Genomic DNA, 14847 nt, shown 5'->3' on the forward strand with positions numbered 1-14847 from the left:
TAGTGATCATTTTGCCTTGATAACAAGCATCAAAAGAAAATTCACCATTTGTAAGAATCTTCAGGTTCTTTAATGGATGCCCACTCGAATTTTCAGTAATTCGTCTCATCATTATTGATCCAGGATGGCCCAAATGGCTATGCCAAAGCACAAAAGTATTTAAATCAGTAAACTTCTGGTTTACGATAGAGTGTGCTTCAACTGTACTAATCTTTGAATAGTATAAGGTAGAAGATAAAGTTAGTAACTTTTCTACAATGCATTTCTGGCCAGAAATATTCTTTGTAATACAAAGATATTCCACGTTCATTTCATCTATTATCTCAACATGATACCCATTTCGGCGGATATCTATAAAACTCAACAAGTTTCTTCGGGACTTGGAGGAGAATAATGCATTGTCTATAATAAGTTTTGTTCCCTTAGACAGAAATACAATAGCTCTTCCGGAGCCTTCAATCAAACTTATATTACCAGAAATTGTAGAAACATTTGCTTTTTCCTTATGCAAATAAGAAAAGTATTTCTGATCTTTGAATATGGCATGAGTTATTCCACTATCAATTACACAAATATCTTCATGATTGGTCTTTGATCCAAACATAATTTGAGGATTATCCATATTCTTCAAAATGACATAAACAAAATAAATATGATAATAAACAGTATTATCAAAGCATAACTTTTATTTATATACAACAATTACATAACCATACTATCTACTACAAACAACAAAAATTAAAATATTTATATTTTTACAGATTCGCTACCAATCACATGACTTGTTTCTCCTTCTGGGAGTGCAAAATAATCAGCTACATCCAAATGCATGAAGTTTAAATTATCTTCAGAAATAAAATTTTCTTCAACATTTTTCTCTGTCTTCTTCAGGGAGGCTTGATACAGCTCAACCAGGTGCTTTGGCGTACGACATGTACGTGACCAGTGCCCTTTTCCTCCACATCTATAGCATGCATTTTCTGGCTTTACTTCTTGCACCGCTTCATGCTTTTGTTCCTTCCTTTTCCACTGCTGGTGGTGAGGAGGGTTCTTTGGTGCATTATTATTACCACGATTAGAGTTTTCTCCCCGACCACGACCATGACCACGACTGGGGCCACGTCCTCTTCCACGTTTAGCTTGGTGGAAGTTCGTCTCATTCACTTCAGGAAATGGACAAGAACCAGTAGGTCGGCTTTCATGGTTTTTCATTAATAGCCCATTATGTTGCTCGGCTACAAGAAGATATGAGATAAGTTCAGAATACTTTTTGAATCCCATCTCTCGATATTGCTGCTGCAGGAGCATATTCGAGGCATGAAAAGTGGTGAAAGTTTTCTCCAACATATCATGATCAGTAATATTATCACCACATAGTTTCAATTGGGAAATAATTCTAAACATAGCAGAATTATACTCACTGATAGATTTAAAATCTTGTAGCCTTATATGAGTCCAATCATATCGTGCCTGTGGAAGAACGACCATCTTCAGGTGGTCATACCTATCTTTCAAATTATTCCACAGTATGACTGGATCTTTAACAGTAAGATATTCCATTTTCAGGCCCTCATCAAGGTGATTTCGTAGGAATATCATTGCTTTGGAACGGTCTTGGTTTGATACATGATTTTTATCTTTGATGGTGTCTGCCAGACCCATCGCATCAAGATGAATTTTGGCATCAAGCACCCAAGACATGTAACTTTTTCCCGTTATATCCAGGGCTACAAACTCAAGTTTAGAAAGATTTGACATTATTTAGAAAAAAAAATTTGTACCTGTGATACTTTCAAAGTATTTGCTCTAGATGGCAGAGTCTCGTGCTGATAACGTGTTATAAAATAAAGACTGTAAAGTAAAGACAAGTATAGAGAGAAACTGATATATTATTCAAACTTCAAATTTCTGTACATAATGAACTGAAGACTCCTCTATTTATAGAAGAAAGGAAGCAGCTGCGAGGTTTTTCAGGAAGCAGCTGCAAGGCTTTTCTTTAGCTGCTTGTAAGCTGTCTGCATGAGCTGCTTGCAACCTGCCTGTTTAATAAGAAGCTGCTGCAAATTATTTCATTGAGCTGCTTGCAACCTGCCTGCATCAGCTGCTTGTAGATAAACTTCAACAAAGTACTAAATGGATAATCTTCTTCAGGAAGATTATCTATAGCGGAGTAATAAATTGACATCCACAATATAATTATTTTCATAACAGACACCTTTTTTTTAATCATGATTTATCTGATACCAACAACGGATATTTCTGCATTCCTTCACAATACTGATTAATTGAGTAATTCCTTAGTATAAAAAAAAGAAAATAAATAATTAAAGAAAACTAAGAGAGAGAGTTTTGACAGTATATGCAAGTACGTCACAATAATAAATGTTAATTCACAATCTAAAAAGGTACAATAATATAATTTGTAAAAATGTTCAATAGTGACGCTTTAAGTTTAACTAAACATGATGTACACTGGTTACTCCATAAATTCATTTTTGTAGATTATGAATCTATGATTTTACTTTTCTCTTTAAAAAAATTTCATGCATTATGGAGTACTTTAAACCTTAGAAAAAGTTAATAAAAATTCTAATATAAATTTGAATTTAAATAACAAAAGAAAACTTTGAATTTAAATAAAAAGATAAATTATTTATAAGATATGTGAAAGTGTTTTGCTTTAATTTAAATAACTACTTCTAACAGATTGGATTAGACTGAAGTCTTCCTCTAATCTATATTTGTTTGTATTATTTCTATTATGTATAACAAAACTTATCAATTCTAATTCATCCGAGGACATGTTTATATCTTTAAATTCAAATCCCTATCTATAATCTCTATCTTCTATAGCTAAATAATTATTTCATGGTTTGACCAGTTACTATAAGGCGTTTTGATACTAATTACACAAGTGTGAAAATACTGTCATTTTATACCATGTCTGGGTATGAGTCATGAAAATAGAATTCGGGTGCCAATTAAAGTAGTTGGTCCATTAAATACTACAAGGTTTTACACCAAACATTTTATAAAACCATCAAACTTGACTTTCTACTAATTAGTCTCTTTACTGCTTTGATAGGGGTTGGGAACAAGTAATTGAAAATAAGAAAATGAGTACTTTGAAGATCTTTAGAAAGAACTTGGTTTCAGAAGAAGATATAAGCAAAGAAGAATTGGCTTAGACAACTTGAGGTTGGGACCATTAATACTTTTATTTTAGTTTGATTAACATACATCAAAAATTTTATAATTTGACTCATACTTTTTTATTGTTTATACTTTGCAGCCTGATACCTGTCTAGACCAGAAAGAAAAGTACATTTCATATACTAAATTTGTTAACCAAGAGCTTATTCTGTTTTCAGTGGCTGATATTCAAAGGTATATTGCATCAATGCTTGACTGGTTTGAAAGGATCAAAGGAAGATTTTGTTTTGTGCCTTTAAGAGGAACTTTGTTAATTTGAACCAACATACTGTGTAGTAGAAATGGCCTTTTTCAAATGGTACTATTACATTTGTCTAAGAATCAGAATATGGCCAATCAACCAAGATTGCATTTCCTGACGAATGCTTTCCTCACTAGCTATTTTTTAATGGATACATAGGTTTCCTTATGACTTGAATGTATTACATGCTCATAAAATAATAGCATTTACATGCTCTTCTGTGTCTACCGTATTTTTTAAGTAATATTTTCTTATAAAAAAATTATATTTAATATTCTCCGCGCAAGATACAGATACTAGTGATCTTTAAAGAAGGAACTTACACATGAATTTGGAGTATAATCCAAACCGACGCAAACAAGGGCCTTCTCGAATGAGCCTTGTAAACTCAAAAATAATATAGTAATATTTTTGTTGAATATAGAAGCAGAGATTCATATACAGTTTCTGCTGAATAAATGCAGTTTCTCAAATACCTTTTTGTATTACTTCCCTGGAAAGTTGCACATTCTCTGATCTTTCTTGTGAGCAAAAGAGATGGGTACAAATGGCTAAACTACGATGGCAGTTCATCATAGAACAGTTCTGGGGCTTCCTCCACTTCATAGATTTTGTATGACAGCTTCACAGAAATGATACAACCAGATACAAAATAGATGCAGTTCTCTTCTAAACACATTTCTTACATATTGTACAGCTTAATATCTAACCTATTGATGTAGCTTCATGAATTAAAAGTGAAAAAGAATAATACTCATATCGGGGGGAGGCTTAAGTTTCTCCTAGGAGCTCAAAATCTTCGAAGTAGGCACAATTCAGTGTGTTGGCACTACCAATATAAACTTGGAACTGAGCCTCCCCAAGACAAACAAAGTATATAAAATGACGCAATTCACCTTTATTTTTGGCTGCCCATGGCGAACTGAGACTCAAGACTGTTTCCTTCTCTTTTGTTCACGCTCCCCTAACTGCAAAGAAACATACATCTCTTCATCCGACCCACCAATCACCGAGAGTCTCTTCAATTCCCCGTTGCCATGTTGAATCTTCTGGTATACTAGCGAAGTACCTGAGACACCTGGGATAAACTGATGCTCAACTCTAGGAGTTACTTTATTTCCAGCCCGGACGTGAAACTCTTGATGCCCAAGTAGTGGAGTTATTCCTTGGTCGGACTCATCATCAACAGGATCTTGTCGGATGTTTAAATTAATTGGCTCAAAGATCTCTTCAGTATTATCTTTCAATTGTATCCGCTCAGCTGGTGACGACTCTCCAACAGCAGAACCAAAAATACCCGCAGCTGATGCATTTCTTTGCTCTTGCAGTGCAGCTAATTTAGAGAAAGTGAATAGATAAGCAGAGACTATAGAGAAGAAATAATAAAAATGACACAGAAGGAAATTTGAAGGCAAAAATTTAGAAATCCAAGATTCTGAGAAATACCAACCTCGAAGACTCTCATTGGATGTAATGAGATCGAGTTCAAGAAGATCAAGGAGACGCCCCAAGTCAACCCCACTAGTCCAATTCTCTGGAGGTTGGCCAACTTTCAATTTTAAACGACCTCGATTAGCAGTCCCACCCCAAATTATTCCAATAGGTCGTGGCTTCTCCCCATTTGGACTAGTCAAGAGAATGAGGCTACCACTGTCACCTTCAAGATCAAAAGTCTGCTGGTTCTCACCAACAACTAGAAAATCTGTAAAGAAACAAATTCCTTTTTCATCATTATACTCCAGGGCATAGGCCATAATGTTCCCAGTAGTTAGACCGGAGCTCCTTCCAACTTTCACCACTTGCCTACCAATGACGCTACAAACAGGAGACTGTAGGTCTATTTTATTGACATCACCTATCTCTCCTATTCCTTTCACAGATGTCGTTACATTCAACATGTCGAAATCTTCTGCAAATGGAATAAATGCTCCATCAGCTCGAACAAATGTTTCTGCAATATTCACAATGAGAACACATGGGTGTCAGGACCCAATTCAAAACACTACTATTATTCTCAAAGTAAACAATACAACAAACTGACATTTTTCACATTACCTGGGTTTGTACCAGCAAATATGTCATACCAAAGATCATCAGTTATGAAGGATGTAGCCCTCTCCACAGCACCTAAATACACCCCAGGCCCCAGGCTAGGTGGCAGGGGATGAAACATTTTCTGACTTGGAAAATCCAAGTCAACTGCAACATGGCGATTTGTAAGGAAACCGACCTGCCTGTTTCCAGTCCGACTTTTAACAATTGCGCCCAAGGTTCCATATGTTTCCTGACTAGCAACCTAGGACAGATGAAAGAGAAAAGGTTGCTTTACTATACAATGTTATGTGAAGCCAAATCAATTAAGACAATAAATCTGCATGATCAAGAAAGGTAACTATTCCATCTATCTTAGTTTCCTTTTTGGGTTGTTCAACGAGGGCTTGGTATCAACATTCTTAAAGAGAATTTTTTTTCCTTAACGACGGGTTAACTTTTAAATATTATAACTAACTTCAGAAGTTACACTGGTCCCACTGTTAAGTTTATGAAATCTCTAAATCAATAAAAGTACCTCTGTTACCAGTTCGAGGGCCCATTCTCTTCAAATTACTTGCAATTTTAACTCACTTAATAAAATTTAGGTCCATTCTAAACAGGGAAAAAATAGGACAAAGAATGTACAAGATTTAGTGCTGTAATACTGAGTCTGACAAAAGAAAGCACAGGCATATTAGTATTTTTGAAGTTAAAAAGTTATTTAAGCGTAAGGGAGGAAATTGCAAACGTCAAGAATATTTTAAAGTCAAATTAATCACTTTCACAGTAGGCTGACATCAAATCCAATTTTTGTCTCTAAATCACAAAAATGACTAGGATTAGATATGCAAGGAAAAGAGGATTAGAAGTACATAAATAGCATACATTGGTGGGGCTAGAAAAGCAATCCATCTTAGATCAATCAACCGGTAAACCATTTAACCATTCGTCCACATTGCATAATTATCTTTTTATTATTATGTCTAAGACTAAAATATAAAAGAACAGATAGAGATCCTACTTTCAAATCCCCCTACTTTATAAGGGAAAACTCATTTTTATCGCTTCTTTTAAAGAGGGAAACTAGTTATGTCAGACATGAACTAAAAAAGGGGAACCCTCAGGGGTTGGCCTGGTGGCAATTGACTTGAGCCTTGGGGTTTGCTCCCTTTCAAGGTCTCAAGTTCGAAACCCACTGGGTGCAAACAATTTCTGAGGGCCATCGGACTGGGTAAAACCTGAATTAACCGTGGTGCACTTGCGGGAAACTCCTTGCCGAGGGCCTGTGCACCCCCGGGATTAGTCGGGGCTCAAAGAGACTCGGACACCCGGTGCAAATCAAAAAAAAAAAAAGAAACAAGTGAATAAATAGAAGTGTCTCTTTTAAATATTTCAAACTTTTAAATTAGGTTGTAAACACAATTCACCAATTATGATTAAACCATATGATCCAACGGGCCAATAAATATTTTCAATGTTCCATTAGTTACCCAAAATGAACACAGAAAAGAATACATGCCTAAATGTTTTTTGACTGGGCAATTAAGTTTAAGAAATTTTTAAATTAAAAAAAACCTTTGGCGTGTAAGGCAAATATATGCAAAGTACCAAAATTACCATTTTAAATGAGTGGTGGTGAGAGCTCCACATGTCTTTTTATTTTTTCTTTCCTCATAAAAGAATGAACTTTTATACTAAGTGGGTCCCAACAAGTCTATTTCATTAAGGGTAAAAAGGATGATAACATTAGATAATTTCCAAAAATAGAAAGATGTCATTCTTTTTGGGACATACTACAATGGAAAGCATGTCACATAAAATGGGACAGGGGAGTAATGAAGATTGAATCTGCAATGACAGTATGTAAGTCCTGAAAGCCTCTTGATAGTTAACAATCTTAATTTGAAGAGCAGTAACTCTTTGTCTCTTAGTCTTAGATGTCCATTATGAAAGCCATGCCAATGAGAAAATTGATTAAAGTCAGATTCAGAGGCGAGAAATGCGGAGTAGAGATGTTTGAATTCAAATATTTTTTTATTTTTTTTGAAATGTTACCATTTTCAAAAAAAAAATATAATTTTTTTCTGGGCTGCACTATTTCTTCCCTACTTCAGCGGAATGGGCTGGCTCATATTCTTTCAAATTTTTCCCCTTTTTCTCCTGGTGTTTGACCATATTTTTTGTTATTAACCCGTTGGAAGGTGGAAAAAAGTCCTCGGAATTGACCCAATTATAGGCCAGCTTGATATATGTGAAAGGTAAGTCAAATTGGTCTTCATCTTTACCACCCTAGGTGAATGAACAGTTGAAGTCAACGTTATCATCGGTGCTATTGTTCTTCATCTATTGCATCGGCCATGGTTTATGTCTCCCACCTTTTTGTTTATTTCTGTGCTCCATCTCTAGGATTTGTTATGAGTTCAATTCCTTTCTGCAGTAAAGTCCCAGTAAGGAATAAGAATAATGCCCAGCTTCAATCAGAAAAGCAGATCAATATCCAAGTAGCCTCTAAAGCATTGCCTATTTGTCAAAACATAGTAAGACACCATGGATGAATTGGCGATCCCACCAGACTCACCACCAATATATTGTATTTCTTCTCATAGTGCAGCAACCAGCTTTAAATGACAATCAGTTAAGCATTGAATAGGTGTTAACTATATAAAACTGACATTCTTGAGCACACGACTAGCTTCCTTTTGACCAAAAAAAAACAGCGCAGAGCATTGCCAAATTAGGCCACCTTCCACCATTACCCTCAAAGCTCTCATAGCCAAGTTGGTGATTACTCCCATCGACCTTGTTTGGCAGTTGAAATGTCGCACCAAACAAGTGTTGAGGAACTCCTTCCTCTTTTCCGCTCCTCCACTACCCAGATTGAACATCCTTTAGTTCTCTACTATGCTACTCCAGAAAATCACATATGGCGTGAAGGAGAGCCAAGGTGCTATGTCCTTATACGATTTAAAGCTCTTCATCTTCTAGTCATTTGAAGAGATTTGATTTCTTGAAATCTAGTTGGCATTCTAGAAAGGAGGAGATTCTCACTCTAGAATAGTTCTACGCCTTTAATTCATGTTGCGTCGGGAATTTAAATACACATAATTCTTGATTCAACCACCTTATCAAAAAAAAATCTTGATTCGACAAAGATAACTCTTCTTAATGAAGATAGAATGAAATTATCTCAAAACATTTAGATAATAACCAAATACACATGAATGTCTGAATTCATGAATTAAAAGATCTTCTATCTTGTATCAATGCTGTCCCTTAGAAACAAGGTAACCAGAAGAGTCTTCTAAATATGCTTCCAATTGTATAAGAAAAGGACAAAAAACAAACAAACAAACAAACAAAGAGGTGGAAAAAACAGGGTTCTCGTTCTGATTGACATGGAAAACTCGAAAAAATAGTTCCTCAAAGGTCGAGCATAGAATAAATAATATTTGCCTACTTTACTTAATATCTCAATTTGATAAAACTCATTTGGACAATCTCTCTATTATGTAAATATTTGTATATTGCTCATTAGGAAACCACTTTTTAACGTTTTGAAATTTGATGATTACAGGATAGTCGAGTCCTATACAGATTATAAGTCTGTTAAACCACCGGATGAGGAGATTGTCCCCACCTAAAGAAGGGGGAGATGATGTTGCAGGGGCACTTGACGTTTAAAAAAATTGAGGTGTCAGAGCAGTCTTAAGATAGTGCTGTAAGGTCATGGATACTGGATAGACTATAGAGAAATCTAGAAATTTATGGTAGCTGGTGCTCTCCTATGTAGGTAATGCCCGAAGAAAGAGACGAAAATACGGATCAGATAGCAGTGCTATCAAAGGCGAAAAGCGCAAAAAAGCTCTAAGGTCTGTTAGGGCTTTAAGCGCAAATAAAGCACGGGCTTTAATGAAGAAAGGCACAAATGGAGAAAAACTACAAATATGCATGTGTAGTCCAAGACTAATATCTATAAGCATGAAACCTAAATATATGGACAAAGCAATTGAAGAATATTTACAATAAAGTGAAATATCAATTGTTTAGTGTCTGCTTCTTCAGGATTATGCTCGTTGGCAAGGAAAAGTACGCCTTAGGGCCGTGATAACAACACTGAAGCGCGCGCCAAGCGAGGCGAAGCGCTCAACATGTTTTGAGCCTCGCTTCAGGGCTTAAGTGCGCCTTTGATAACATTGTCATATAGATTGACTCAAAAGTCCAACCGTTGGTGTTGCAGCCATTGATACTCACAGTTCATGAAGGTTTTGGAAGATTCATATTGAATGTGTTATATTGGTAGAGTAATTGTATCGAGCACCAGTTTGTCGATACAAATAGTATATTCCTGAACTATAGAGACAAGGATATCCTGTGATTGATGCCCTTGATACGATACTTACACTTTCAGAGATGTGATTTCACTTAGTTATATGTCATTGACGGATTTCACGTTAACAGAATAGATCAATCCCCTCCATTACTTAGTTTCTTCATGTTGATAAATATAGGATCTATTGGAGCTATTACTTGTAACGACATTTTGTGCTACAACACTCCCCATGTGATAGAAAAGGATCCAATGATCCTGAGCCGATCATAAATCCCGAGTTTGTCTAAGATTAGCAAGAAAATTTCCCATGGCTAATGCACAAGTTCACCTTATATTTATAAAACCATGATTGGTTTTTGAGACCAATCATTTACATAAATCATTAAATCAATAAGTTTATTTTCTTTTTGCATCAAAAATATCCAAATGAAAGCCTAGCTTTTCTGAGTTATGCATATACCAACTCTCATAATTTACTTTCTCGTTTTTTTTTCTTCGTCCTTTTTTTGAGAATGAAAAAAAAAAAGACCAATAAGGAATTCTCACTAGATTAGTCATTAGTGATACGACAATATGTCTACCACGTTCTCATTATCAGACTAGCACACCTAGCAATATCATTTTACTCTAATGGGTGTAGCAGGAATCAAGTCCACCACAATGGGACAAAAGACTTAGATAAAAGAAAAAATGCATCATAACCAACAATGAAGGGATGCACAAGGATAGACCACGGACATATCCTTGGAAAAATATCCAAACTCGGGAATGGGAAAAGGTGGAGACCTTCAGAAGGTTTACAATGTTGACATTGTAAAGGGCAGTGACAGGACGTTGTGGAGAGGACCGGCAGTGGAATGTTTTTCCATGAGATCATATTACAAATGTCTGGATACAAGTAAGATAGGAAACTTTATAGGAGTGTATTTGTGGAATAAGGCTCCCAAAAGCAGCTTTCTTGGTAAGGTGTGTCGCACGGGATGTTACCATGCGGCACACGTTACCAAAAAAAAAAAAGGGATGCTACTCTAACAGCACATAACTTGAAGAGAAATGGCTGTCTAAAGGTGAATTGGTGTTGTATGTGCAAAAGGAACAGGAGGGACATGAATCATCTGCTCCTTTGTTGCACATTTGCAGTAGCTATAGAGTTCAGTGTATTCCTTGAGTTCTTACTTCTCGCCAAAATCAGCGGAGGAGACCATAGTAACATGGAGATTGGAAAAAATAGGGAAACAGATGAGGAAGTTCTGGCGACTAGTCTGCTTATGCATTCTTTGGACGAACTAGGCGAATAGGAAACATATGAATATTTGATGAAGTTGAGAAATCAACATAGAGGTTTTTTTTTTTTTGGATGAAGTAATGGGACTATTCAAAAGCATCAAAAAGATGCATTGTGAAAATTGCATCTGCTCATTTACAACAGTTTACACTACAACAACAACAACAAACAAACCCAGTTTGATCCCAACAGGTGGGGTCTGGGACATCAGTTTACACTACAACTAAGGGAAATCAATATAGAGGATTAAGAGTCTAATATTTCACCTTCACACTTTTAGTGTAAAGAAAACGTCCTCAAGGTAGTTGGGTAGATTTTCTGGAAGCTCAGTGCTTTCTTTTTTTGAAAAAATGAAAACTGGTTTTACATAAGGTATACTCGTACATATAAACAGTTACCTGCTGAACCTGTAGTTGCTAGATTTTTTTCCCTTTTTACTTCCTTAATGAAAGAAAAACCAAAATAAGGATGTATATGAAATCTTATTTAATTAGAAGTTGTCGACAACTTGAATTGTAAGGCTGAATTGCATTTCCCAGGAGTTCAAGACCCTCGGCCCGGCAACTCATAATTTTCCCTTTGTGGGAGATCAGTGCTAGGTTCTGATTGATGAGACGCGAGGCGACATTAACGAGAGGCTGAAGGTTTGGGGACAGGCCTTTGAGTCTAAGGGTTTCAAGTTGAGCACGACTAAGACAGAATACCTGGAGTGCAAGTTTAGCGCCGAGTCGAGGGAAGCAGGCATGGACGTGAGGCTTGAATCACAGGTCATCCCCAAGAGAAGCAGTTCCAAGTACCTTGGGGTCGGTTATCCAGGGGAGATGGGAAAAAAACGAGGATGTCGCGCACCGTATAGGGGTGGGGTGGATGAAATGGAGGTTAACATCTAGAGTCCTGTGTGACAAGAAAGTGCCACTGATGCTCAAAGGTAAGTTCTACAGAGTGGTGGTTAGACCAACCATGTTGTTTGGGACTCTTGGCCGGTTAAGAACTCATATATCCAGAAGATGAAAGTAGCAGAAATGAGGATATTGAAGTTGATGTGCGGGCACACTAGGATGGATGAGATTAGGAATGAAGATATTCAGGAGAAGGTGGGCGTGGCTCCGATGGATGACAAGATGCGGCTCAGATGGTTCGAGCACGTGCGAAGGAGAAGCCTGAATGCCCCAGTAAGGAGATGTGAGCGGTTGGCTTTGGCGAATATGAGAAGAGGTAGAGGGCAGCCCAAGAAGTATTGGGGAGAGGTGATCAGGTAGGACATGGGGTGGCTTCAGATTTCCTAGGACATGGCCCTTGATAGGAAGGTGTGGAGGTCGAGCATTAGGGTTGTAGGTTAGGAGGTAATGGAGCACCTTTCTACTTCGTACCGGGTGAGAGGCTAGTCTGATAGGGTTGGGTCCTAGACTGCTAGTGGTTATTGTTGTGTCCATACTATTCTTCCACTTTTCATAGTACCGAGCCTTACTTACGTGTTATTGTTATTGCTTTTCATCTATTTTCTGGTACTTATGATGTTATTATTTCTATGGTTTCTGTTGATGATACTGATATATTGTCTTTTTCGTCTCATTGAGCCGAGGGTCTATCGGAAACAGCTTTTGCGTACACTATACCCTCCCCAGACCCCACTTGTGGAATTTTACTGGGTTGTTATTGTTGTTATTGTTGGGAGATCAGTGCTAAGCACTTGTAATTTTTTGACACCATCTTGATGCATAGTAATGTAAGGACATTCTCATTTATCAATATATATATATAGTTTTTCATAACCAAGAATAGTCAATTACCTGGGAACCAGAACCAATGCATGGATCACTTCCTCGCAAACCATCAACAAGTTCAGTATATAGCTGTTCCTTTGGAGTTGCTGCCGGTGCACCAAAGTATGAGAACTCCACAACATCAACATCACACCAAACACCACCAGGTCCCTGCCCAATTACAAAAGATTCATCAAGCCCAAAAGTATTGGCAGGACAGTTAGACATCTGAAAAGGTCAATGAATCAAAGTTGGCCCTGACACCATCATTATCAAAAGAACAAAAAAAGTTAATGAATCTGCAGATCTTCTCCACATTGAGGCGCAGGAATTTTAACTGTTAGGTGAAATTCTTTTACTATTTAACCATGTTCTTAATGAAGAACAAGGACAGATAATGAGAAAAAATGATAGGAAACCTTAATTCATGAGTACCACCTAAGCAATATAATTATTACATTAAAACTACCAAATGCAAGTACAGGAGATTAAACCTCGAGAAAAGCTGGCAGACATTGGACAAGGCTGAGCCATTGCCTGTGAACTTTTCTGGCAACAAAGACAAGAATAGCTGGTATGTCAGTCAAAGCACCTCGCCGGATACGAAATCCGATTGCTGTACCAAGACTAAAGCGGCGCAAGTTTTTGCTATGGAATGCCCTAATGGTCATAACTTCAAGCAATGTCGTGGCTTGCTGTCCCGTGGGAAGCCGCCCTAGGGTTTCAGGTAGAACCCCCTTCTGAAGGTTACCAAAGTAATTGGCCCGGTTCTCAGCTGCATCCAAGTGGCTAGGCCATGAGAAGTAGGCAGCATTGCTCTCAGAGAGCTGACAACCTGATGGAAAGGCTTGCAGTGGTGGTGGACTTGACAAAGGCAGGTTTATATGGTTACAACAGTTCCTCTCCAAATCCAGGGCTGACTCCTCTGATTTCTCGGATCCAGAGTGATTGAATCTCAAATCCAGTCTATCCATCTTTTTAACTTTCCTGTCTGATAATTCATTAAAACATCTGCTTAGCTGCAAAAGCTCCCCCTAAGATTCAACCTTGAAAGGAAAAGTTCTATATGAAGTACTAGTTCCATTGATTCGACTAAGCAAAAAACACGATAAAAATAGTAGCATAATAACATAATTAACCTTACCAAATCCATACCGAGGCACCTTATAACATTGTACAAATCAAAGCAATCAATATACTGCACCTGGAATTTACATTAACATGAACAAACATTAGCAAGAACAGAAAGAGAAAAAATGATAAGAATATTCTAAAACCAACTAAAAGAAAAACAACTTGTGCATTTCAAGATAAAAAAATCAGAAACCAAGAAGCAACTTTGCAAGCAATGGGTCAAAATGCACCCTTTATTTGTTCTCACCTCAGTATGTAACACAATAACTAAAGCTAGCACAGAATAATAAATACAGAAAAGAGCATCTCTTGCACACATAAAAGATAAAACAAGTCCACACAGTTCAAGAAAGTCAATATTGAGCAAAGAGGGGTCAAGTTAATTTTAAGTGATAGAATTAAGCAAAATCCATATCAAGAAAACCTATAAAGATTGAAACTTTACAATCAAATTGAAAAGAAACCTAACCTGTCAGCAACAATGGAGTGAGTTCACTGAAAAATCCCCAGAAAAAAAAGATATTTTGATGCCCTAAAGACTTGTAAAACAAGTCCACCCCTCCACCTCCAAACTCAACCAAGAAAATAGTTTGCTCAATTGAATAAGCCCATTATATGCTAAGTCATCTGCAGTAGAATCACAATCCAAATGCTCTATTTGTCCTTGCCTTGTGCTTGTGCGCGCGTGCCTATCAGTCTCTCTCTGACTCTTTGTGTGTGTGTGAGAGAGAGAGAGAGAAAGAGAGGTGTCAGAAAACGAAAAAGAAAAAGAAGAAACAGTCCAGAAACGAAGAGATTTTATTTTGAGAAGAAACAGTCCAACACCGTGCATAAAAAACTTATATTT

At 37.0% G+C, this 14847-nt stretch overlaps 1 protein-coding gene across 2 annotated transcripts; it reads right to left on the reverse strand.

The window, feature by feature from the left end:
• Window positions 1-3918: 3918 nt before the first annotated feature.
• LOC107769120 (protein NARROW LEAF 1) lies at window positions 3919-14847 on the reverse strand. Of its 2 annotated transcripts, none has more exons than XM_016588302.2 (7): window positions 14470-14847; window positions 14011-14070; window positions 13361-13912; window positions 12894-13037; window positions 5510-5750; window positions 4905-5405; window positions 3919-4787 (listed from the first exon to the last, which is right to left on the reverse strand). In XM_016588302.2, the coding sequence occupies exons 3-7, from the start codon at window positions 13838-13840 to the stop codon at window positions 4384-4386; spliced, it is 1770 nt and encodes a 589-aa protein (XP_016443788.1). In that variant the 5' UTR covers window positions 13841-13912; window positions 14011-14070; window positions 14470-14847; the 3' UTR covers window positions 3919-4383. The 2 variants fall into 2 exon arrangements, with proteins under 2 accessions (XP_016443788.1, XP_016443789.1); XM_016588303.2 differs by having other exon boundaries at window positions 13361-13857; window positions 14470-14815.

Source organism: Nicotiana tabacum, chromosome 17 (assembly GCF_000715075.1).
Source record: "Nicotiana tabacum cultivar K326 chromosome 17, ASM71507v2, whole genome shotgun sequence".
Classification (NCBI taxonomy): Eukaryota; Viridiplantae; Streptophyta; class Magnoliopsida; order Solanales; family Solanaceae; genus Nicotiana; species Nicotiana tabacum.

Coding starts and splice junctions, on each gene's coding strand:
- LOC107769120 (XM_016588302.2), bottom strand. CDS start 13,840: ATGGATAGACTGGATTTGAGATTCAATCACTCTGGATCCGAGAAATCA. Junction 13,038..13,360: donor GTCTGCCAGCTTTTCTCGAG/GTTTAATCTCCT, acceptor GTAATTGGGCAG/GGACCTGGTGGTGTTTGGTG. Junction 4,788..4,904: donor ATCCAATGAGAGTCTTCGAG/GTTGGTATTTCT, acceptor TCTCTAAATTAG/CTGCACTGCAAGAGCAAAGA.